Source organism: Bombus bifarius, unplaced genomic scaffold, assembly GCF_011952205.1.
Source record: "Bombus bifarius isolate JDL3187 unplaced genomic scaffold, Bbif_JDL3187 scf7180000007996, whole genome shotgun sequence".
Classification (NCBI taxonomy): Eukaryota; Metazoa; Arthropoda; class Insecta; order Hymenoptera; family Apidae; genus Bombus; species Bombus bifarius.
The window spans coordinates 4,268,044-4,293,795 of NW_022884376.1; the positions used below are offsets into that span (position 1 = coordinate 4,268,044).

Sequence of the window (25,752 nt, forward strand, 5' to 3'; positions counted from 1 at the left end):
ATATTTACCACTAATAAATGTCCACTTTGTCTGTTTTTACTAATGGCTGGAGTTGTACCAGTTCTGAATTCAATCACACCTTCTTTACCACTGACTAGTTTATGTGACACTCTGAAACGTGATATTAGTTAAGCACCCAGCATGAGCATATTTGTTTGTTTTTAATCAGGGTTCATTTCTTTAATTAGAATTAACTATTTTTATTTGTACTTACGATTCCGTATGAACAATTTTAAGAATATTTGGGTTATTAGTGATATCAATTGCTTTTGTTAATGCTTCTATGATATGTGGTACCTCCAAAATTAAATCACCCTAAACAAAAGATAAGTAACGACAATTAAGAAATATTAGTAATTCATTTACACTTTTTTAATAGTATAATAATGACAAACCTTATCCTTTTTTAATTCGGGTGGTATCCTAACGATCAATAAATTGTCCGATTCTCCAGTAACCACCAACTCTTCAATTGATTTATACGGTAATCGATGTTTAAGTTTGAACGTTTTTAAGGTATCTAAAATATACACAGCATGCTCTGTTAAAATTAATACCCTTTCACGGGGTTTATAACCATGTCGATCATATTTAATAACAGGAGTCGCATACTAAAGAAGAGATAAATAAAAAATATTATTAGAACTAAAATTTAAAAACTATACATTTTAAATATAGAAAATTGTTTACTTTTATAGTTTCATTTTTAGAAAGATGATTATTAATGAAACTCTGTCTCAAGGCATTGTATTCGGGACCAAGCCGATCATTCTTGAACTTTGGTCCAAAACTCTTTGCATACGATTTCTTTTTGTCTTTGAAGAGAGATTCAGCTAAAATTTTTAATTCGAATTGCTGCTTATCCTCTTTTGACAAAGCCAATCTATAATTCCGAGCTTTCCATTTTTTGTATATGATGCGCAAATGCTCTGAGGCCTAAATCGAAACATCATTATTACTTTATAAAAAGACACATGCATACATAGAATTAGACAGTCGTTTATCTTACTTCTCGACAAGAATATGGACATGGTGGCCAATAATTATTTAACACACCAACTGGAAGTGACTTAGAGAGCTTGATTAACCACTGAGATTTTGCTAGCTCGATAAAAGCGATGTTAAGCTCTGTTGGTGGCCCATTTCGTGTAATAAATCCTTCGATAAATCTACATAGAATTATTTTAATTTATTGTATATGTCTAAAATGTGTAAAAAATATTTAATCAGGAAAATTGATTCATAATACCGTCGAATAATAATAACTGCTTTTCGCCTTCTTTCAGCTTCCTGTTTCGCCAACCATCTTCGAATATACTTTTGAAAAACTACTGCTGCCTTTCTCATGTTTAAATACCTTCGTCTTATTAATATACACTTCCATTTACTTTGAATAATAGCAGCTATTTCATGCTTCTTCATCTGGAAGGCGTCTTCCGTATCGAATAATGTCTTAGGGAATCGAATGAATAATTTTGTACTGTGTAATAAATTTTATCCAGTGTTAGATGCATTTTTCAATAAATAAAAAATAATGTAACTCTTTATTTGTGTTAACAGTTCTTACTTGCCCATCCTGTATTCATCTTCTTCGAAACCAAGATGACACACGAGTATCTGTACACCTTCTTTAGCGGGACCATGATAGTTAGGCCATGTTTGCGGACACAGAGATTTATAACGTTGTAAGAATTGTTCATAGGGCCTTCTGTAGGCAAAACCAGCTCGCCTTACTCTTAAATTTTCCATAAGACCTAAATACTTTACTTGATGCAGTATAATTTTCTCGTTGAATTTATCTAAAATGATATTACAAATATTTTGAAATATATGAAATATTTTTCGAATATAATAAAATAGGAATTACTGAAACTTACTAGGCATTTTATAGTCATTGGGTTTAATACAACGAATATAAGAAGGTTCTTTGCCCATAAGAATCTCCACCAGATTATTTAAACTGTTTTTAAATTGCGTAATAGCAGTATCTGGTCGTTTTTTGCTGGTCAAATCTTTTACGTCAAACACGTTCTACAAAATCATAAATTTTAATACGAAAAACCGGGGAAATAATGTCTCGATATCAATTAGTGGAAGTACCTTAATAATCGAGTTCGTCGTGTGCGACATTACTTCACGCAAATCTCTATATAATAAATCATTATTCTTCTCAAGGAACCCACGGACGTTGTACGTTACTTCGCCAGCGTAATGCACCAATCTAAACTCCTGAAATACACAATTATGTTAGGGAAAATTATATTAGAAGATTATATAATAAATTGTGAGGTTTAAGTCTTACATCACGTCCCATAACTTTCTGTGTTTGTAGATCTGCTTTCATGTGGCTTATGTAATGAGGATGATTATTCAAATTTACATTCAATTTTTCCAGGAAGCTCAAATCGGTTGGTTCTCCGGGACGGAGGCATTCTTCATCCATTAAGGATATTATACCTGAAACAGATACACATAAAATAGTATATCATATTTACAATTTTCATTAATTTACTAATGTAAATTTTGAATTAATACCTTTATATTTTTCTTCGATTAAATCGCAAATGACTTTATTATTAAAATATTGAACATTTTCCCACGTTATTCCCTCTCTCAAATACTCCTCTTGTTCCGATTTCAATGTCAATTGAATAAAAAGTTGCTGCAACTTCTCATTGCAGTAATTTATACAGAACTGTTCGAAGCTATTGAATGATATCTTTCATGAATCGTGTAATGAAAAAAAGACGATTATTAAATAAACATTATTTAACCTTAGAGATCATGTACCTGTTCTTCTGAAAGATTTCGAAACCATAAATATCCAGGATTCCTATGACCATTTTCTTATGTGGATTGTTAATCGGCTGCAAGGATTTATTCAATCTGGTCACGAGCCATGTGAACAGTCTGTCATATACAGCTTTCGCCAACGCATCCCGTGCATAAATCGCAAATTCTCTGTTCAACGGGGAAACGACCACGTCACCGTGGGCGTCTATGGTGCGATTTGTAAAGGCGCCCGCCAACTGCTTTATGTCGCAACCCAATAACTGCGAATGAATATAAAAATTGAAAATAATTGGCCAACAAATTTCCATCAAACGAATCGTAAGAGACTGAAAGATACTTTATTATCTATTTTACTATTTATGTGTGGTATGGATGCCTTAAACTTACAGCGGCAACCGCCTCGACAGAAGCTGGTTTTAAGATTTGCGCGACACCATCTTCCTCGGTAAAACCAACATTTCCCATGTGCAATACCGATGCAACTATTGCGAATAGGTCATCCTGTTCCTGCTGAGTCATCTCCATAGTCTTCATCGCCTTTATTACTTCATTATACTGAGTCGCATCGTCGATACTGTCTATGGTGCCTTTCGTCTAAAAATAATATGGAACCTGTCTCGCAATGTACGTTAAAAAACAGTCGGTTGATTAGAAAGCAAAAATAATAGCTTACCCCATTGGTAAGGTAATAGTACGTATCTAAATTTCTCTTGAGATATAACTTCCGCAAAGTCTCCTCGCCTGCTCCGGCTAACAATTGATAAAATATATGAAAATTACGCTCTCCCGAAAATTGATGCACTACTCGTGATTTCTCGAGTAGGTAATTCAAGATGTTTCCACCGATTGGATCTCCCTGGAAAGATATTAGATATCATTCATTCATAACACATTCTTTTCGCGCCAATAAGTAGGTGTTAATAACTATATATGATACAATTAACATTATTTAAACACGAAGACAAAGATAAGGAGATTTAAAGATAAAGACAATGAGACAGTTGGTTCATTTGTACCTGGAAATTAAATTGGATATCCATGTACTTGCCGAAACGGGACGAGTTATCATTGCGATTAGTTTTCGCGTTCCCGAAAGCTTCGAGCACCGGATTGCTACCGATCAATTTGTCATTTACTTCTTCCACTTGTTTCTTGTGCCCGGTAGCAGCTGCGATAAACTCTAGCACCTTCTTCGAAGCTTCGGTTTTCCCTGAACCGGATTCGCCTAAACGATCAGTTCCAAGCACGTTAAGTCTATCTCTAGCATAACTTATTACATTGCCGCAGAAATAGAATTTTCTTAAAATAGCCAACAAACTTTATTTAATTATTAGAAGAATGACTAAATTCGTAAGTATGTTTCTTACCGGAAATGAGAATACATTGGTCCAGATTCTCCTTCAACAAAGATTGATAAGCAGTATCAGAAAGCGCGAAGCTGAAAGGAAACGAAAGATTCTAAATTATCGGTTATTCAAAAAATAGAACACTTTGTAGCGTAGTTTAGTTTCTTACATGTGTGGCGGAGCTTCGAAAAAATTTCTTCCATGGTAGTATTGAATGGTTTCCGAGTTATAAATTGGTAATTTCTTGTAGGGGTTCACTGATATCAGCACTTGACCAATATACGTCTAGAAAAATAGTAAGAAGCTCGTCATAAAGCTGGAATAGAGCAATAAAAAATAAAATTCTAGGTAAACATGAAACAGGTTGGCCGATTAGTTCATGAAATTATCACAGTGTCTCCAAATACGTATTTGACGCATAGCTAACTGAATTGGTAAATTTTCTGCAAACGTAGCTCTAAGTGTATAACTGGTTTAGAAACCGATGAAAAATTCCTTTTTTTATCTGTGGAATGTTAGATAAATATCACTTTGTATTTTTAAATCTCGACATATTTTTAATAAGACTTCATTATAATGCTACATTCTTTGAATCAACAATGTTTATCCAAAATATACGCCGCTGTTACCTGTGCTAGCTGATAACACGTATGAGGACAATAAACTAACTGAAACTTCAAGCACTTATCGCGAGAACTTAAAAATTTCTAAACGTTGCCTCGTATCTGTCTAACTTTGAACAAGTTAGCTGAAAGAATTGCCATAAGTTTGCATGCTTACTTAACTCTATTGATAAACTAAGTTTTTTATATTTTCATGAATAAATTTTATCCAATTTTTTATTATATTTTCATAGACAAATCTAAGCGAAGTAATTTTCTAAAATTCAAGTCAGTTGAAAGTCTTGCTTACAAGTGCATTTAACTAGACAATACAGAAAGAAAGCGACGCCAGACTTCCGGGTAATTGGTTCGAGCAGTTCTTCCATAAAGATTTTTTACTCACGTAGATCAGATTCTCGTTGAAACGCTTTCGCAAATTATCGATAAACGCGTCCTCGCTCTGGAAGTCCTCGAGAAGAACGAAGTCCTGGACACCGACGCGGTCACGCTCGTGCAGACCACGTTCCATGTTTCTACGTAACTCGCTGCCAGTCCTGGGGACTTCCGGTGCCCGTGCCTTGCCGGAACCTCTCACAACACCTCCAGTGTCGGATACCGCACGCGCCTCGCTATAATAGGTCAGGGAGCAAGTTACTTTTGAGATGCATAATAACGAGTAGTTTGTTCGAAGGAATTTTTAAATGAAAGATCTGTACAACTTTATATAGAAGGAGGAGAAGGAACAGTAATTTTGATAACGAAACTGCTCCGTTCTTTGTATCATCTTTGGCTCGTTTGTATTTTTTATCGTTAAAAAATTGCTCTAGTTTTGAGAAAGATGTAAAGAAATGGTTAAATAAAGAAATAATTAAATAATTCACAAAAATTCAAAGATTATAGTTGGCTTAATATATTTTTAGATTAGATTCGAAGATTGCGAGGTATAAAAATAAGTTTTGAGATAAAAAATGTAATAAGAATATCCTATGATTTTTTTTAATATTCATTTTCTATTTAGTTCTATAAGGTGTTGCACGTTTTATATAATTATATGGTGTCATATAGTAATTTAGTTTTCATATAAAATTATACATCATTGTTTAATTTCTTAAAGCGCCATAGTGTCATCCTCTTTTTAAGGATCTGACTATATGCCTATATTGTCTCGTTCGTATAGTTGTTGCCTGCCTATTCGCATATTACGATCGATCGACGATGAGATTTGTGAAATTAATTGCGGCCAAGACGTATGCCGATTTCTCGTGGACGTTACACGATACTGAGCGCGAGAAAGTGCAGATTGCGAGTATTGTTCGATCGCCGGAAAGGAAATCAACACCCTGAACTTCGATGGCGCTTCACGCGATCGGTGTCGATTTTCCGTATGTGGTCGCATCGACCATCGACATGGATACGCACCATAGAAAAATAGTAAAACAAGATAGATCATCTCGTTTCTCTCCTTATGCTTCCGAAATCTTCTGATCTCTATCTACTACTATTACTACTACTACTACTACTCTCTCTTTCTCTCTCTCTCTCTCTCTGTCTGTCTGTCTCTCTCTCTGTCTGTCTCTCTCTCTCTCTCTCTCTGTCTGATCTCTTTATCTGTCTGCAAACTTTCTTGCAACTTAAAAAAGCTAAGAAAGTAAAAAGCGTGTTGATCTAAATTATGTGATCTAACGAGCGGATCTAACTTTCGTAATGAAATATTTGTTGCATCAAGAAAAAGAAGAAAATTGTAATCAAATCGACTTATTGTCTGACGATCTTTCTTCCTTGAAATTATTCTGTTAATTTCATTAATTTCACAGACTTTCATTGATTTCCAACTAGTTTAATTGTAAATATATTTTTGATATATTAGACGTATATATCTTTCAATTTAAAGAAAAATTCTTATCCGGAGATGATCTCGCTTGACGATGATTTTTGTTCATTAATCTCCAGAAAGGGAGAAACGTCACATAAAGAATGTATTGTCTATGATGAATAGCGATATAGTCATTAGCAGAATTGCAGATTGGTGATAAAGTTACTGATTAGATACGAAAGCAGTGTTGATAGACGGTAAGAGATCGATGAAAAGTTGTAACACAAGAAACTATGTAATTCCGATATTTCATTTAAATTATCACGAATAATAAATAATAACGAATAAATTATAACGAAATCAGTTTCAATCGAATCGCTAAATATAAGTAGAGGATGCTTTAAAACTGATTATGTAAGACGGGAATAAAGATATTAGTCTTTCGATTATAATACTGTCACAAATTTTATGACTGTACTTACATTAACTTCTTGTGAAACTGTGTATCGCAAAATCAATAAACTAACAACGGAGAATACACATAATTTATTGTCTCTCACGGTTCAACATCTCGCCTCACTTTCTAACTTCAAGTAACAGACTAAAACGCTAGACTACCGAAAGATCCAGGTAGAAGACTGTCAATCAGATACAAAGGAACAGCATGGGCCACTTTTACCCCACCCTTACGATTCAGGCTTGAATCAAACTTCGTTGCTTCGCATTGTGCAAAATAGGGTGTGTTCTACCCTTCTACAAACTTTGCACAGTCACTATAGTAATTCATACGTCTACCTACGTGAGACACGGAATTTTATAAACCTTCTTCGTTGTTTATCCAAGACGAAACCCTAGCCGAATCATTGTTATATAACAATATATATGTAAAACTAACGTGTGACAATATAATAATAATGTATAATACTGTAAACTACTATAGATCTCTCCCTGTCTCTCCCTGTCTCTCCCTCTCTTTCTCTCTCTCTTTCTCTCTCGTAGTATAAAAAAAAAGATAAAATGGACCATAAAGGATCAGAGATAGTAATTTTGCTATTGAGATAAAAATTTATATATATGTATATACTCCTTTTGTAAGAATAATGGAGGATTTTTATAGGACTCACCCCATGTTTTGTCAGCGTCCTTGTATCCTGTGCAATCAACAGACGAAACAGATTAACGAATTAAGTTACGACGGGTTATTGTTATCGCGTGAGTAGTGGCAGAAAGTACAGAACCAGAGCTGGTGCTCTCGCAACTGATGCTCGTTGTACTTCCCTGTGAAATCTAACGTTAGATCGCGCGATAAGATACGCGGCCTACGTGGAAATTCGATCTCGATTTCGCTCGATAATCTTCCGTGATCGATCGGTTACGATGTTTTCATTTAATTCCTGGTTGTTTCATTGAAAAAAAGAACCATCGGCTACAAATATTGTAGCTATTTTAACAAAGCGTAATTTTACCATACAATTATCGATATTTAAAGCTCCACCGATTCCACGGATATTTTAATTCTCGAAAGACATCGCTTTGCGGAAATGACTGGATTGTATCACATCCTTCAGCCATAATTTACATCCTTTACTATCATATTTAATTTTCTTTTATCTCGCGTGCGCACCTAAAGATCGGCCATCGATTCTATAAATATTTCAGGATGAACAAATTTCATTATATTCTAGTGTCATGATTAATATTATGGTTGTCGAGTATATCCAATTTTCTTCCTTATCTATAAGCATCTAAAAATTGGCCAATTCTAAAGATATTTTTATTCTTAATACTATTACTTCACGCAGATGAGCAAACTTCATTGTACCGTAATTCATATTTTAATTCGTATCATTATCCTATAGTTTCGAATTTATTTTTCCCTTGTACAAAGACAACGAAATTGCGTCATCGACAAGAAGAAACATCAGCCGAGATATCTTAAATAATCCAACGCAAAATTTTTATACATCGTTTCGATTAGATTCAGTGCTTGAAGCTCGAACGTATTCTCTCAAGAGGACTGGTATCGATTGTGCGACGAAACGAAACGAAACGAAACGTTACGCAAGCACAGCTTCGATTTTGTGTTCCAATTAACTCGAACCAATTAAAGTACAACGTTAAAGGAGAAGCTAATTGCTTCGAATTCCCGCGTGACACGTTTCCACGCGTATTCTTTCGAACGTGTTTCACATTTTCTTCCTAAAAGAGAAACTAAATACGAGTCGATGATTTGTACAAAAGGAAATAGCCAATCGATGCAATTGGAAGAAAGAAGCTTCAAGGTCGATTATACATACGTGAGCTGTTCGAAAACTGCACCGATTAATCAGCGTCTCGTTACCATTCTATAAACGCGAAAGCTACAAATCGCGGTCATTGCCGTTCCGAATGCTTCTCGGAATACAGATTCTTTCGTCAGAGAGTACGATGGAAAAGTGTTTGAAAAGAGATCATTGAGAAAGTAATTATACGCAGCGGTTCGTTTCGTTGTTAAAAGGAAAACTGTTTTCTGCAAAATGTACTTAGTACGAGTCTTTTTGTAATAACTCTCCTTTAAAAGATTATGATCTGAATTGGAAAAGAATATGAAAAAAATAAAGCGAAAGGAATTCTACATTAATAAGAAAGTTTCGTTGAAAGATACTTCTTGCACGCCTGAATTATATAATATTAACGAAGAATTTCAAGATAATAAATATATCATTAGATAATAATCTTATTCTTTCAAGGATAATAAAAAAGTGATGATATCTTTGGAAGATTAATCTTCCATAAGAAAAATCGCGCGATTAAAAATATCTTTCTTCGATTAGAAATTGTTTCCAAAGCATAGAAATAATATAAATATATAATTGAAATGGAACATCGTATATAAAATCAGATCGAAATATTGGAAGCTCCATTAAGTTAATGGAAATAAAAATGAAAATGACGATGGCATTATGGGACAATCACATTTTATTGAGCAAACACCCTATCGCGAATTACTTTCTTATCGACTTAAGATTAGCCGTTATCGAAAAATCGTAACGTTCGATCGAAAAAGATGATACTCGCGTGATTCGTGCATTCTATCTATATTTCTTTCTGTCTCGACGCCAAGAAACTTTTGACGTATATTATTTGTTCGCATTTCTATGCGCAATAAAGACAATAATAAAATTGTTGAAATCAATCGTAAGAGGAGAATCATGAAAAAAAAAAAGAATTAAAAATAAAATTTTCGTTCGCGACACCGAATCTCCATCATTCGGTCCGTTCATTCGTTCACGATTATTTTTAGTCGCGAGATTTTCCTCATGAAAAATAGAAGAAAAAGTGCAAGAACGTCTAAAGAATTGGAAGCTCGTAGCCTCGATTTTTGAAACACGTCACCTGCACTCTTTTGTTCTTATCGAGCCATGAATTGTTAATTGGACGTTACGTATTATCGACTTTTACAGGTACGTTCCACTCTTAGAACCGAACGTTCTTGTTTTAAATACCGCGATAACGTAACTTGGCTTTGGAAACTTTTTCAATTTCATACGATCCACAATTCATACAAAGTTTGTTATTTCCATCGGGATTCGTAATCTTTCCTTTAAAAAAAATCAGAGATATTCCCCCGTAACGATGCAAATGCTCTATTTAATTTTTTCAATTTTAGTATACACCGATCATTAAAACATTCACAATTTACAAAAAAAGAAAATTCTCTCTTTCTATCGGCGATCTTTTCTTGTAAAAATCTTCGTAAGAAATATTTTTTAACACGACTTTATTTTTTCAATTTCTGTACACCAATCGTTAAACGATAACTTATCATTTCACTACTATTTTTTCTATTAGTGGCAAATTTTTCTTAAAGAAATCTCCGTTGAAGTTGATTTCCTGAAACGATCGAGGCTGTCGTCTCGTTTAATCGTCAGAATCGATGAACTAACAATCGTCACGAGCGATCACTGAAGAAGATCAACGAGACACCAGATGTTTGAGCAACTCGTCACTTCTGGTTCCGTTATTTTTGGTTTTAAACGATCGTACAATTTGCACACAGAGTTCACTGCGATTTACACGTTCACCGGGAAGATCGAGACACGCCGGAGGATCGGTTCACCAACGGTCGCTACTCAACAACGACTTAACAGTGTCCACCTTCGGTTTATCATCGGCTATACGCAACTTCTCCTACCTCCTCTCTACCGCTACATCATCCGCTACTGATACGCCAATAAATCCAGGTGAGATACAATGAAAAATACATTGGACACTCGAGTTCAGTCGTCCAATTCTTATTTTAAATCAAATTCCCCTGCTTTTCAGAATATAGTGTAGCGTTTAGAAAGTCCTTTAGCAAACGAAGTATAAAAATATCGATTAACATTTGAATTTGAGAAAGAATTTGAGGAGTCTCAGACTCGTTTAGAGATGGAATTTAGTAGTTGCGAGTTTCTCATTTCTTATTTTGAAGTTGTCACCAGGTATTGAATTTTTTAATGAAGTAATAGTATCGAAAGTAAAAGAATTCGTCTGAATATAAAGAAACCATTGCATGTTAGTACCATTTTTAATAAAAAAATCTTTCAGGAGATAATTCATAAAAATATCGATTGACATTTGAGAAGATCGAGAAGCATTCATCAGTTGCTACATACGAATGCTTATGGACTTTGGAAAATTTTACATCTTGTTATTATCTCTTGGAATCGAATTACTTTACGAAGTAATTGTACTGAAGATAGAAGATCGTAGGAAATTATTATATATCAAGTAATATCCGTTTTTTAATTACTTTCTATAATAATTACATGGTTTTTACAGTGTTGAACATTGCAGAAAACCCGTGAATAAGAAGAACGAAAGAAAAGAAGAAATACATTCTGTGTAACGCCAAAAACTTGTAATAGACATCAGGAGAGCAGTACGCGTATAATCTAATCTAATCTATTCGAATTTTTTGTAGACAATGAGTGCAATTGTAACAGTATTTGCAATGACACAAATATGTTATCGTTCCTTCCTACTCGTTAACATCGTATTTATCCATCTGTAATCTGCGTTTGTGTTAATTTAAAGGGACTTTGTGTTGCCATAGAGAATTTCCAAGGTGATAATAAGTAGTGTGGAGAAAAAAATGAAAAAGGTTCTACAATTATTATCTGTGATATTAAAGTTCTTTTATTAAATATCGATTCAACATTCTTTGTTGAATTTTTACCTTGGTTTCATGATTCCAGAATTTGTATCGTGGGACGAAACGTTGAAACAACTTTGGAGTAACTGTGGAAAAAGAAAAGAAAAGGGGAATCGATCCCCATGGAGGAATAATAATGGCTATTTAAGAGCAATCGCGACGAACGCCGCGTGAATACTGGGACAAACGAGTCTCGAGAAAAACCGATCGAATACAGCAGCTTCTGGTAAATGCGTTTCGTGACCTCGTTATCGATACGAAGTGTCAATCGATGACCGTTCCGGCTACGGCATGCAAATTCTGATTCTTTTCTTCGCGTAAACAAGCTTATATTCCGATTGAACGTTACTTTCTGAACAATCGATGCGTTTTACGACTAACGAGAGAAACATAGTATACATTTTGCGTACATATTTGGTTCATGGAAAAGTCGTGATCACCAGATCTTCTTCTATAAGAGCTTCTATAAAATTTACAAGTTTATTTAGAGATTAAGACAGATGACAGATAGTTGAACAGATAGGATTAACTATTCATCATTGAACATAACTAAAAGAATTAACAGATAAAATAATATTTGATATCGAATTATAATCTATAAGAATAGTATTTATTCAAGTATAAAAAGATGACATAATATTGCTAGAAAGAAATTATCGGCTATTGATAATAAATTATTTTATGATAGAATGTATTCTGCGTGGTGTATTTTATATGAGCGAAATAATATTGTAGAAGTTTCAGTTAAAGAAATTGTTTTCTTTCCTTTGGAAGAACACAAGACCAGCAAAATTTTCCGATCAATTTAATAAACGCGTCTTATCAATTACGTTCTTCTTTTTTAACGCTCGAACCGATTTTCGTATCGAAAGTTTCGTATTTGTGTAACTAAAATTCTGCCTAAAATAAATAAAGTTTATATTGATAGATAAAAATAGTATGCGCTTAATTCGTAGATAAAAGAGAGTTAAAAGAGGCTGATTCGTTGCTCGCATCTAATCAATCTTTTTTGCTCGGTCAACGACTCGGCCTGAGCCCCATCACAATAACTCTATAAATCTCGGGACACTTTCCGAGAATCGGAAGTCATAATGCTGTCGTTTCCACTTCTGATATTGGATGGAACGTCGTGTACATATAAGTACACGGCTATTCGCGAGTTTTCTTTCGCTGCATCGGAAATGAGATGATTTAAATGGGATAGAAACATCTTGATGAAACTTCTGCTCGCTCTTTGTTGAGAAGATATTCGTCTTTTCTTGTGAAATGTTTTCTTCGAGCACGTGAATGAGAAAGTGTAGATAGGGTACATAAATAACTCGTAAATTATGGAAAAACAGTGGTACTTTAATTATTCTATTGTTAGAGCAGGAAGCATTAAATATTAAAATTTCGTTTTCATCGAATATTTCCATGTTTCCACGTTATTCGAGATCAATCTTTTCTATTGGTTTCTTTTTTTTTTTTTTTTTAAACCATCTCCATCGATTTTATTTTTAAATTGAAGTATTTTTCAGAGATTTGAATTTAAAGTTACCTATACAAATTTTGGCATCATTTGACACTAAAAAATGAATAAGAGCCTTAAAGATCTGCTTTTGATAATGTGTAATAATAAAAGAATATATCCATCTAGGGAAAATGGAAATATCGTGATTTCAAGCCGCTTGGAAAACATACCATGAACATTTGAACAAAATTTACGTTCCAGAAACATGTAGTTGTTTAAAATACGAAGCTTTACGAACAAATTGGTTGGAACTGCAGGCCCACGCGGCTTCCAGTACGAGTGGATCGCTGAAAAAGCTCGATCGGTTCGCAACCAAGGCCCGAACGAATGATATAAATACACCAAGACGGACGAGTTGTAAAAATCACCGTTCGACGTCTCGACCCGCGGCTTGATTAACGTGATACCTATTTTCGAGAGCTGTGATTTATAGCGACACTCCTTTGCATCTCTCCGACGTGGGTTCTGCTATGTTTCACAGATTGTATTCTAAAAACCAGGGGTAGCTGAGAAAAGACTGTATCGTGCCGGATCTTTGTGGAGAAGAAGATCATAATGGCTGGATCATATCTATTCTGGAATGGGCTGTGCTTTCGCAATACGTATCTCAGGAATGCTTTGTCTATACTTGTTCCTTTTTACATTTTCTCAAAGAACAATTTTCTAAACACGATATTCAATTACAGTGTCGCTTCGCTATTTTCTTTTCTTTTTAATGAAAAATATCCTTTATTATATCACGAGGGTTATTTATCACTTTTATTAGTACAATTTTCATCATCCGTATATAATAAATATATTTAAATCGATAGTTCTAGCGTTAAGACGAAGTTGTCACAGAATCTGTGTTCTACGAACTTAATAGGATTAAAAAAAATAGGATTGAAGCAACATTCGATCACGGTCAATAAGAATTGCTTCTCCCCGAAAGGGGAATCGAACTGAGTCACTGTCTCGGTCGTGACCTTTAGCCCGATGACTAATTTCTCGGCTGATCTTATGCTAAATCACCGCAGATACGTGCGATCGACTGACAGGCGTACGAACAATCGCGTTGTGAAGGCGGTTTCCATTGTTCCATCTAGTCATGCACGATGCCGTCATACTTGAAGAAATCTTAAGAAAGTAACACGAGCCATCCTCGACTATTTTCTTCTATGCGTAAAAAAAATATCCTCTTCCTCTCCGAAGACCGATTAAACATCGTTCGATTAAACACCTTGCGTCAGTTTCTATCGAATTTCTATCTAATTCTATCGAAACACGAACGTATGTATATAGGAGACCTACTAATTATTTAAATCGACTTTCTATCGTTAGGGGCGATCAGATTAATTAACATGTGCTTGCAGTTTCGTTACGCAAACACCAACATGGTGATAAAAAAAAAAAAAAGAATGCAATGCAACCTGCGGGTAGCTAAATACGTGCTGTACCTATCGACCTTTCCAGCTAATGCATTGCTCCACTCTTTTTGCATTGCACTTGTGAAACATCTAAATCTCTCAGTTCACTGAAAAAAATGCAGTATGACGAATAATAGTATACTCTGGTATACAGCAGTTTTTATTGTAAGATCTTAAATAAATTTGTAAAAAATATAGTTGTGTATTCAACCAGTTTGCAAACTACAAATTTCGAGTCTCCAATTTAAAATATATCATAATTTATTATTTTTGAGCAGCTGTGTAATGAAGATAAATAACAGAAGATAGATAATAAATTGCGTGTATTTTTAGGGAAACGTGGGATTATAATTGCTGCAAAATTAGAACTGTTCTACGCCGATAAAAACTGACATACGGTCAGTAGATATGTAACAATTTCTCTAAATTTTAACCGCATAGATAAATTATGTTTCATTAATTAGACACTGCATATCCTCCTACAACTTGGAAATTATTCTGTAAACAGAGAATTAGAAGCGAAAGCGAGTGTCGATCTTGCCGGAGGCAATTGTTGATTCCAATTACAAAACTGTTGAAACCTGTTCTTCTAAGCCAAACAATTTCTGTTTCCTCTAGCTGAAAGTTAAAAGACGACCATGTAACTCTTTCACGTTCTAGTTTCAGTTTCAATGTGCGTTTCGCTCACGTGGAGAATTAAAAGCAAAATCAGGTTTCGGAGCGCGCTGCAGGCAATTTTCCGCCGTCTTCGACACGCGATTCGATCGGTCACAGCTTCTGACGTGTACGACACGCAGGTTCCACTGTAAACGAGCCGTTTATTGTCGCGTTTTTCATCCGGAGAAACGGGGTCGCGTTCGTTCACCGGGAAACCGCGTCATCTCCACGATGAGTCAAAGGAAAAAGGGCTTCCGAGACCTCGAGGTACTCGTCCGCGTTCACCTTCGCGCGATTCGCTGTGAAAGGTTGTTCGCCGCTTTAACGAGAGGCCGACTAGCATCCTCTGACGCATCCACCGAAAATATTCATCGTATAAACAGTATTTCGTTTAATTCTCTGCTTTTCTCGACTAATACGGAATCGAAGATTGATTTGTTCGTGTTAAGCGTCTATGTTGCACTAATTACATATGTCCATATATATCATAAACTGTTCTACTTATAGAGATCACGATAAATGTCTCTCTAGTTTGACGAAGCGAATCGTCAAGCAATTGGCACAAGAATAATGTCAATATCGTTTAAAATTTGTCTATGACCTTATTATGAAAAAATAAAGTAGATCTATTGAATCTAGAATTACGTTGTTTTTACATAAAGTTTGAATTTCGAGCAAATGATAAAAAGTAAGGTAGAACAGATTATAGGTAAAAAAAGAAAATAAAGAAAGTAATGAGCAGTGTGTTTTTATTCTGCCCTCCATTTCTTTTCTTTCCTTTCTATCTTTCGATCTCTTCTTTACTAGTTTCCTTACTATTGAAACTTTCATAACGTTTTCACACGATTTCAAGTATTTACCTAAAAAAAAAAAAAAAAAAATGGGATGCTCCGGAGGAAGTTCAACGAATGAAAAGAAGAGGGTATGCAAATTCTTGACCTTGCTTGCTTTATTCTGAAACGGTAGTTACGCCCCGCGGGGTCATGCTCAAGACCTGTACCTGCACAAAAAGGATCACGAGCGCACTGATGGGTATAATAAAGAAATTACCCATTTCCGGAAACCGGTTAGCCTTTTGTCGGCTGCCTGGTTTGGCAAAGAAGAAATACGGGTTTTCACTGGATCGCCTGAAATCATTGGCTACTTCTTTCCATTTTCTAAAACTATCCAACAGTAGCGTACACCGCTCGTAAATTCACTTCTCCGATGATAATTTACAACTTTCCTTTGACGTAGAAGCCTCTTTACCTTGCACCTCGATGAAATTTTCATCGAAAATAAAAATCCATCACCGCAAATAGAGGCAAAAACTCCACTAGAAAGTTCGTATGTAAGTACTCTCGAGTGTTTCTAAATTGAAAATTTATTCCAACAACTTTTAGTCCCTGGATATTTTACGCGTTTTTGCTTCTTTTATTTATTCTCTGCATCTCTGCCTTAAATCTCCCGAATTAAATTATATCAATTAAATAAATTAATTATATAAATTAAATTAATAGGATACACGAATATCTATAGTCAAGTAATTATAGATTAATATTTAACACAGACGACACAGTCATAGTCGGCCGTCGTACTATTAACATACCGTTTACGATAGATCATCGACAGACTTATTATTCTAAAACTTAATCCATGAAACACGAAATAGGCCAACAGTCTATTAATAATCACAAAACAGACCTGCGATAGGTCGCGTAACAGAATCTCTTTATATTCAAATGTAATTTTGCATTCGAGTTGGCGCGTGGCGCGTTTTCGATCGTGCCCATACGAACTTCCGGTTGCGTCCATTATTGTACCCGCAACGCATGGTAAACGTTGTACCTCTTATCTCGCGATAAAAGGAAGGCACGAGTCCCGCATCGTGGTCGACGCGCGCGACACTTCCGGTCCCTTGTTCCTTTTCCTTTCCCCCTTGAGTACTGTTAGAGACACCTGAGAAGTTTCACGCGACTGCGCGCATGCAAGTCCGAAACGAAATCGTTTAAGACTTTCACGCTTGAGGAACAATCGGTGGGGATCAGAAACGGTAAAAGTTGGTGGATCGCGCGAGCCACTTAATTGCACGCGAGAACATCTCCAATTAAAAGCTTTAATTAATTTTCCAACCCTTCGTCGGAATAATTCTCTTGCGGTCGTTTATATGGCGGCATAACGAATTTTTCATTCTTCTCGCATTAAATTTGTTGGAAATATATTGCTGCAATATTAATCTCATACAGGGTGAACCACGAAACGTGATCAGCTTACATTATTCTGGTGAACTTTCAAGGTCACTTTCAGGTTTCAGTTTAAAAAAAAAAAAAGAAAAAGGAGAGAGAGAGAAAACCTGCAATATTTTCACACCTATTTTTTAACGGATATTTAGATGAATACGGCAAGTACCATAAGATGTTCTTTTTTTCCATTCGAACCGAAGAAACATTAAAAAAATATCATTTACGTATCCGGAACTTTTGTTCGTCCTTTAGGTCAAGGATTAATTAAGATAAAGCAGATGTTCCATCGAGTCTCGAGGAATCTTTTATTCTGAAAAAGGGAACGTGATATGAAATTTAAAAAGTAGCTAAATAAGGTCTAGCATAATTTACATGGCGCGAATGATTATCGCGGGTCCCCTTTCAGGGTACGTACGCTTGCATCAACTGAAACTTGTTCTTCATTGTCATTACGTCATTGGAGACGCATGAATATGACAGTTTATTATAGGAATGAATAACTGGGTTTTACGGCGCGAACAGGGCCGGCCGAAACGTACGAGCGCCTCGGGCAAATTGATGATTTGGCGCCTGTATAAGCCAAGGCGTAAATAATCGACTGTGGAAAGCTGAGTTAACGCGATATTTATGGTTTGTTTGGAAGGGTCGTTTTGTTCTTTTGCATAAAATCGCATTTAACTTTGCAATTGGCATGCACAGTCGTCTGCCAAGGGGTCTGAAATATCGTGACTGTTTCTTATTTTAATAATTTCGCGGTTTTATTAATTGCCGTCCTTTTTAAACTTCTGCGCTTTACAAATAGTAAAATCCTGAATGAGAACTGCAGACTTAAGGAAAGACTGTCGAAGAATAATAATTTGGTCGAAGAAGAGATAATATAACACAGGAAGGTTTAATGAACAAATTAAAAATGAATCGTCGATGGGCTAAAGAACGGTCCAAGTATTTTCACCTCTAATAAGGTAGTAACAATAGTACAATTGCCCAATGACAACTTACACCAACCACTACGATACAATTTGCAAGCGAAACACTAATATTTGCAGATTTATTTTTCTGTCAGACAGGTCACAAGTTTAAAGAACTTTCGTAAGCAGCCAGGGATAACGATATACTTACATACAATAATGTAGTATCGTGTTACACGATGTGACCATGAATAAGCAAGGACTTCGATTTTGTACTCTTTTAACAGAATGGTAGGAAGTCAACGACTTGAGTTACAAACTACCAAGGCGACCATGCGTTGCACCATACACACTGGGTGTCCATTAAGAACATTAGCTACACCTTGCATAGGCCGGACACGAAGAAACATGTCATCCGATCATTGATGAGAAGAGTTCATTGTTGACAATTAACTTTAATATATGTTCCACGTTCTAAGAATCATTTAAGGTATGTACTTCACGAAAAAAGAAAGTCTGCAGTTTCTCCTGAGTGCACCAGAGAAACGTATCTCCATTCGATAGAGGCTTAAACATGTGAACCTCATTAAACCAGAACTCCCAGCTACTCAACCTCTTGGTAGACAAGTTCGCTGCCATTCAACTCTACGCAACTATACGTATACACCTACTCATCCCTAACGCTAGACAGTGATTCAACCAAGTTTTTTCCTTAAGATATCCTTACAGATATAGATATCCTAAACGTTATATTTCGACTTTAATAATTTTTTTACGGAATCACAAAGTTCTGTGATCGGGTCTCATTTGTTCGACAAATTCATTCACACATCTGATACTAATAATATTTCTAAATAATTAAAATAAAGAAAGAAGACGATACTCGTTACAGGAACTAGAAGAAATTTCAGATGATTGGCACAAATTTCGATAAGAGCATTACAAACGTTTACAAAAGGCAGAAATAAGAAAATAGTAATCAGAACTTGAGTTCGAGGAATATTGGTCTGAAACATAGAACTAGCGCTAAGAATGGTCCACTAAATATTACTGTTTATTAGTATAACGAATAATTAACACTTCAAATTTATCAATTAGAACAATAACAAGTATCTCGTTAGTGTTAATGAAATGCCAAAATGTTTCGTATAACACACGTAATTGGTCAAATACTTTCGCAAGCCACTACATCGTATTCACCTATAACTCTACTATTCTGAAACTCATTCGCACAATCAGTATTATGTACATATATAGGCCGTTTTGCCAGTGGAAGTGGCAATTTAATTTGCAACAAACGTCGATGGAGCGGTGTCTGGCGAGGTAGATTTAAAGCGTTGCACGAGCGAAGCCCGCGGAGGCGTAATCTTACATTTCTTCTCCGAATCTTCTCCGAAAAACCGGTTGGCCGGTTCTGATTCAGACCGACCTTGAGTCAGTCAGCTTCAAGCCTGAAGTTCAGGGTTTTCAAGGTGCTCTCTCTGTCGCGAGCCTTTAATAAGCTCCGCGAGGACACGGAGCAGAAACGTCGGCGAAGAGGCAGAAAGAGAAGGAACAAAGTATGACGTCCGGGGGACGTGAGAATACCATGTGTAATAATAAACCGAACTCCGGCTGTATGACGCTCAGAAGCGGCCAGCGAAACGGTGGACGAGCAAACGAAGACAATAAAAAGAATAGAAAAAAGGACGATTCGAGGGGAAGCAAGCAGTCGATCCACCGAAAATAAGCGACGATCTATTTTCGTACCGGCTTTCGTACGCGATGCGTCGTAGGAAAAACACTGGATGCCCATAAATGCTCCCATAAATCTATCGCTAGAAACCTCTTCGAGCTGCCATAGAATCGGATAAATTGGAAAATTGATAGAACAAGGTGTAAATTTTCACGAATCTCTTTCTATTTTCGTCCGTCTGAAACTTATAACGATCAGTTATGGGAAATTGAAAGATGCAAACATGCATAGAACACTATGCAGAAGAGAACATAAAATACAGCAGTGGAACAGATCTCTGTCTAGATCCTACTTTTTTTTTTTTTTGTTATATTCATAAAAATAGAAATTTACAGAAATATTCGCAGCCTATGAAATTGATTCTTTGGTTAGAACGTAGTAAATCATCGTATTAAACATATTTTTAACGCTCGAGCATTGGACAAGAAACATCGTTTTCTTTTTACGATTTATGTCATTTCTATTAGAGCTCAAGGATCTCAACAATAATCAACACAAATAAATCCAGTCTGGTGATCATTTTTCTGGCCTAGAACATAAATTTGTTATTTTCACTGTGTGATACACAGCACTGCAGTTTTACGACCGATCACAATTGCTTGATATATTTTTTATGGCTATCGGAATCGTATACGGCGTTCCTATCCAATTTAGAGTTCCAATCTGATATTCCATTCCCATTATTCTTGCCGCTATTCAAGAAACAATTGCACGAGTGTTTGGAACAATAGTTGTATACTTTAAAGAAAGCTTGCGTAATTTACGGGTCACGAAAAGAAAAAAGATAGTTTAAGAACCCGGCATTTGCATAAAGGAGTCGAACTGGATTACACGGAATTTAGAAAGCGCGCCGGAAAAGCAGAACACCAATTATCCTCTACATCCTCGGATATTCGGTAAACGTTTCAAGTTTCTAGTAGCATACAACAATTAAGGTTGCAAAATAGGGGAGCATTAACCTTAAGATACTGTATACTAGCCTTTAATTATAGCTCATTTTATATCCACCTATATTGTATTGAATCATTGTATATAAATCTGTTATTTCACTCATATATGTCTTATGATATATAATAATAAATACGATAAAATTTGTTCGAGTTTACCAATAAATCTAACTATATATATAGTATGTGTCCTATTAAGTATTTATGACTGACAGTACAAGTGCAGACAGATATTAATCACAGGTTTGATTAACGTAAAACTAATCCGGTAGCAATTTCTATCGCTATTCACCACTAACGTCACAAACTTTTATTTTAACGTACAGTTCGTGGAACTGGTTTTACGTCGAAGCGAGGAAAAAGGAACAAAACCGAAGCTGATAGATAACGAAAAGTGGTTTGAAAAATACAGAACACACGGTTACACCGGTTACGTGGCGTTCGCGATAAAAATCGTTTTAAGGAACTACATCGTTATGTAACTTCACTATCTCTAACTCGGTTCCCGAACTTACAGCCCAACACCGGATATTCACAAACCGTAAAGTACTACTGTGTTCGCCGAGTTAGACGAAACATTTCGTTATCCGATCGCATAACGAGTCTCAGACGAGGTCACTTCTGCACTGATAAATGTCAGATTTATAATATTCCAAGATAGCTGTATGTTACAGATTCCATTGATAGCAGTGAGTGAAATTTGTTGAATTTTGATATCTATGGTGGAAAAGCAGATACAAGTATGAATTAGAGAAAATGATAAATTGTGCAGATACCTACCTATATGACTAATCTAAGATGGAAATTATAAGTACGAACTGTTGCTGATGACTCGTAAAAAAATATCTAATGGCTGCTGAGTCAGCTGAATATGGTAATCGGAATGCGCTAAAACGGTGATTCTTCAGCGCCACGATTGACAATTTTTGGTCGATCGGTTCGCTATAATGCTGGAGAATTCGATTCGACGCACTTATTAAATTAACTCAGATATGCCTCAGTTCTTTTTATATTTCTTTGAATAACGCTATTAATGACAATAATAATAATAATAATAATAATAGAATACACAACATAATTATGTTTAAAGAAACATCTAAGTTTTTATTAACAAAACAGCGTGTTGGTAATAAATTTCCATGGTATTTTTCTTTTATCTCAACTAACATCTAACTTTTTGTTAACGAAATAGTGTGATGGTAAAAAGCTTCCATAATATATTTCTTTTTTATCGCGATGGACATAAATAACTTTTCTTTATTCGGCGTATGAAATGTTCCATAGCAACTGTCAAACATACTGCAAGCACCGAACAAGTTGTTCGAGGAAAAAACGTACGTCCAGACATGACTAATAGACCTGGCTGAGTCGCGCATGTTGCCCCCATAAAAATAGCTACGCAACCTTTATCGTGACTCATCGTATTTAATTGTGTTATCTTGTCTCTGACCTGTGACCAAACTATAAACAAACATTTTGAAGAACAAATGGACAAGGTGAAGTTTTCCTCTTATAATCGTTTGTCTCTTTCCAGAATGGTAACCATAATGGGACATGAGGTTAAAGTTGCTTGCGGCGTGTTCCATGATGTTCTATGTGCGTGAAATCGTGTAATAGTTAATGTATTTGGAAGTTAAGATATTCAATTTCAAGGTTCATAGTGACAAAAGGTCACGTATCTACTTAAATTAATCGATAAACCAAGGATTTACCTTATTAGTTGGGAGATCAACCTATTAAAGACTAATGGACCAAGAAGCAACACAATATGGTATCCCTCTTCTCGATTATTTATACTTTTTCCAGGTGTCGTGCGTGTTTCGAGGTTAAGAGTCTTTGTCTAAACAATAACCTATAATCCTCGTTCCCTATATACCCTTAAATCGGGCCCTCGGCCCGACAGAGAAACAATGCACCGCTTTTTTCTCCGGTTTCTTCCTCCGATGTTTCCTAGAAAGATAGTTGACTAGCACGTTCGTGAAATCGCGGAGATATCTTAAAATCTTTTACGTGCCGTTTCTGCAAAATTTCCAATCTGTATGATTCGAAAATCAACAAGTAGTTTACTATTTGATTACATGTATGCTTTATGGCTTAGGTACTTAGGTAACAATAACAAAATAACTCAAGTTTAACACAAATGGTATTTTCAAAAGTTACACAAAATTTAAGGAACAGAACTATACGTTGGAAGATATTGATGTCATGATTGAGGATCGATTTTCAAACTTAATACGAGTGGGATTTCTAACAGATAAAAAGATACGTTAGGAATCGAATTAATAAGTTGGGAAACACTGACATCATGATTTATCGATAATAATCTTTTATCGAAGAAATTCGACTTGACGATATTGGATAAGTATTATCTCAACGGGTATAATAGTTTGACGTCACCATCGATTGCAACGAGTAAGTGACAGACTATCGAATATCGAGCGCTATCGATACCCGATCATACCGACCGATTCAGAATTGGCGGATCATCTTATAAGTTCGAACCTTTATTTTTTTCCTCGATCTATGTTTTTCTTATCTAGTGCATGATTTTAATTGTTTGATATTGTGTACTCGTGATATTTGCGATATTTGTCGTTATGGCAAAAACGTTTATTTGGATAAAAGATAAGTGATAAGAACTGATAGAAAAAGCTCGTAAGTCACTGCTATTAAGGCGATTTTCGTTAAAACGACGGAAACGAATAGCTAAAAAATGGCAGGTTGAAACATGTTTCTTGACGAAGTATAATTTATTTCTCTTGTTATTCTTTTTTTTTTTGCTAACCTATAATACAAGGACAGTTTAAAACTAACCTTGGTTGACCAATGACATCTTTATCAAAGCAGTTAAATCGTTAACTATACGTCGATCCAAGCAACGATTTAGCGGGTTCTTCGAACGTCGCCTTAATAAATTCGCTTGACCCTTTTACCCAACTTCCACTTGCACGTGGTCAATTATAGTTCGCTATAAATCCTATTCTAAATATATATCAATATTTAAACGCTTTGGCTTTGAAAACGTTAAAGAAGTCACGCGTCGATGTTGTTTGTTTCACTTGAAATATTATATATGGCACAAATTGAAATAAAATTCTAGTGGAGAACAGGGATAAAAAGGAGTAAGTTGTAACGAACATGATATGATGCAACAGGCATTTGTTGCATATAGATATGCTAGAATATATGTAGAATAGTAAAATGTAGTAATCATCCATCAATCAATATTATACAAATTAAAATCTTTTTAAATTTCAAAACAGCAATTTGAATTTGTAAGTAATAGATGAAAACATTATCCTGAAATTACTTTGTTCTGGAATATGGTTAACTTAAGAATGTTGCAAGTGTGGATTACCAGGTAAATTATACACGAAAACCGTGTCACGTACTTGATTTATGAGAAAAAAGTATCCTCGACTCAATGTGACAGACTACCTCGCGATGCATCTGCTGCAATCCGTGCATCACCTAATAAAAGCACGAGATGTTCGCGATTTCATTTCAGTGACTCACGTTCCAGATGTCAATGACATAAAACGCAGCTTGCGCGCCTCCTGCTTTGTGTGTATTTTCAACAAAAACTAATCGAATAGGTATAGTATCACATCATTTGCAACTTTGTATCCATTTCTTACCAAACTTGCAAGTAAACAAGAAGCAAAATACTTTTCACATAAAAATACGTTACCACATGGATAAAAGTCAAATTTTGATGCAGTCTATGCACATTTTTCGAATAAAAAAAGATGCAAGGGAAGTTAACCTTAATATGAACTGTATTCCCCACTCAATTTTTGAACTATTCGTAAGTGAAGATACTTTTGTGTTATTTATGGTTTCTGTTAACTCATTAACATAGAAAAGTCAAGTGCTCTTCACTAATAAATCCAGATCTACTGGAAGTGGCCATCATCTTAACAATATTACTTTTTCAGCTATCTAAACACTGTTAGTTACTTTTATGGTTAGGCACATTTAACTCTCCAATGCGTTATAAGTTATAATACAGTTTCTAAACGTTAACAGAACCACGTATAGTATCGAAGAGTTAAATTAAACTTACGTTCCAGCTGATCAGCTTGTCACAAATGTCACACAGAGTTCATCCACGAAACTTGTCACATCACAGTTACGATCACAAGAAGCGCCAACGTCAGAACAAAGACGTCCTCTTTCGAAACTGTAGATCCGCGCGGCTCGATACGTTTAAAGCGATTCCACGGGACTTTTACTTTTATTTATCACGAACGAGAGTCCATACACGAGACTGGACTATCGGTTCGTACACCTGGATGACACCTGGAAAACTTGTTCCTCCGAAGAAAGCCACCGCCGATCTCTCAGGGTGCCTTTTGTGCTCACCTCGAACATAAAACTTATGTGGATCTTGTGTGCACACGCCACGGTGTAACACACGAAACTGCCGGCTTAAAGGAACTCTCTGTGCCGTAGAAAGAAGGTGGTGGAGGAAAAGAGGAAGACGTTTGAAGGCACAACAGAGAAGGAGAAACAGCCCATTCCCTCCGTGTGTTCCGCGTGGTCGTGTTTGTATGTGTCGATACGTGCGTATACGTACGAATGTATATGTTATGTGTGTGAACGTTTCAGTATTCGGCTGACGATGCACAAATGTT

At 35.6% G+C, this 25,752-nt stretch overlaps 1 protein-coding gene and 1 long non-coding RNA gene across 5 annotated transcripts in view; both read right to left on the minus strand.

Moving 5' to 3' along the window:
* The window catches only part of LOC117206155 (unconventional myosin IC), a 34,787-nt gene that overhangs the window by 806 nt on the left and 8,229 nt on the right, over positions 1-25,752 (minus strand). Inside the window, exons 1-20 of one of the 4 annotated variants that reach the window (XM_033445246.1) lie at positions 10,592-10,706; positions 7,679-7,705; positions 5,145-5,370; positions 4,309-4,424; positions 4,161-4,231; positions 3,810-4,018; positions 3,467-3,649; positions 3,181-3,387; positions 2,791-3,053; positions 2,536-2,705; positions 2,303-2,457; positions 2,101-2,229; positions 1,878-2,031; positions 1,568-1,799; positions 1,250-1,480; positions 1,010-1,169; positions 691-936; positions 396-611; positions 215-315; positions 9-111 (exon numbers count right to left, since the gene is read on the minus strand). In XM_033445246.1, the coding sequence (XP_033301137.1) occupies positions 9-111; positions 215-315; positions 396-611; positions 691-936; positions 1,010-1,169; positions 1,250-1,480; positions 1,568-1,799; positions 1,878-2,031; positions 2,101-2,229; positions 2,303-2,457; positions 2,536-2,705; positions 2,791-3,053; positions 3,181-3,387; positions 3,467-3,649; positions 3,810-4,018; positions 4,161-4,231; positions 4,309-4,424; positions 5,145-5,370; positions 7,679-7,683 (3,177 nt within the window). In that variant the 5' untranslated portion in view covers positions 7,684-7,705; positions 10,592-10,706. Of the gene's footprint in view, positions 1-8; positions 112-214; positions 316-395; positions 612-690; positions 937-1,009; positions 1,170-1,249; positions 1,481-1,567; positions 1,800-1,877; positions 2,032-2,100; positions 2,230-2,302; positions 2,458-2,535; positions 2,706-2,790; positions 3,054-3,180; positions 3,388-3,466; positions 3,650-3,809; positions 4,019-4,160; positions 4,232-4,308; positions 4,425-5,144; positions 5,371-7,678; positions 7,706-10,580; positions 10,707-25,181; positions 25,529-25,752 lie in introns of those variants that run through there. The other 3 variants (XM_033445245.1, XM_033445247.1, XM_033445244.1) reach the window with 3 other exon arrangements.
* On the minus strand, positions 22,208-23,356 carry LOC117206178. The gene is made up of 3 exons (XR_004487347.1): positions 23,194-23,356; positions 22,828-23,134; positions 22,208-22,707 (listed from the first exon to the last, which is right to left on the minus strand). It is a non-coding gene; the product is annotated as an uncharacterized LOC117206178 (long non-coding RNA).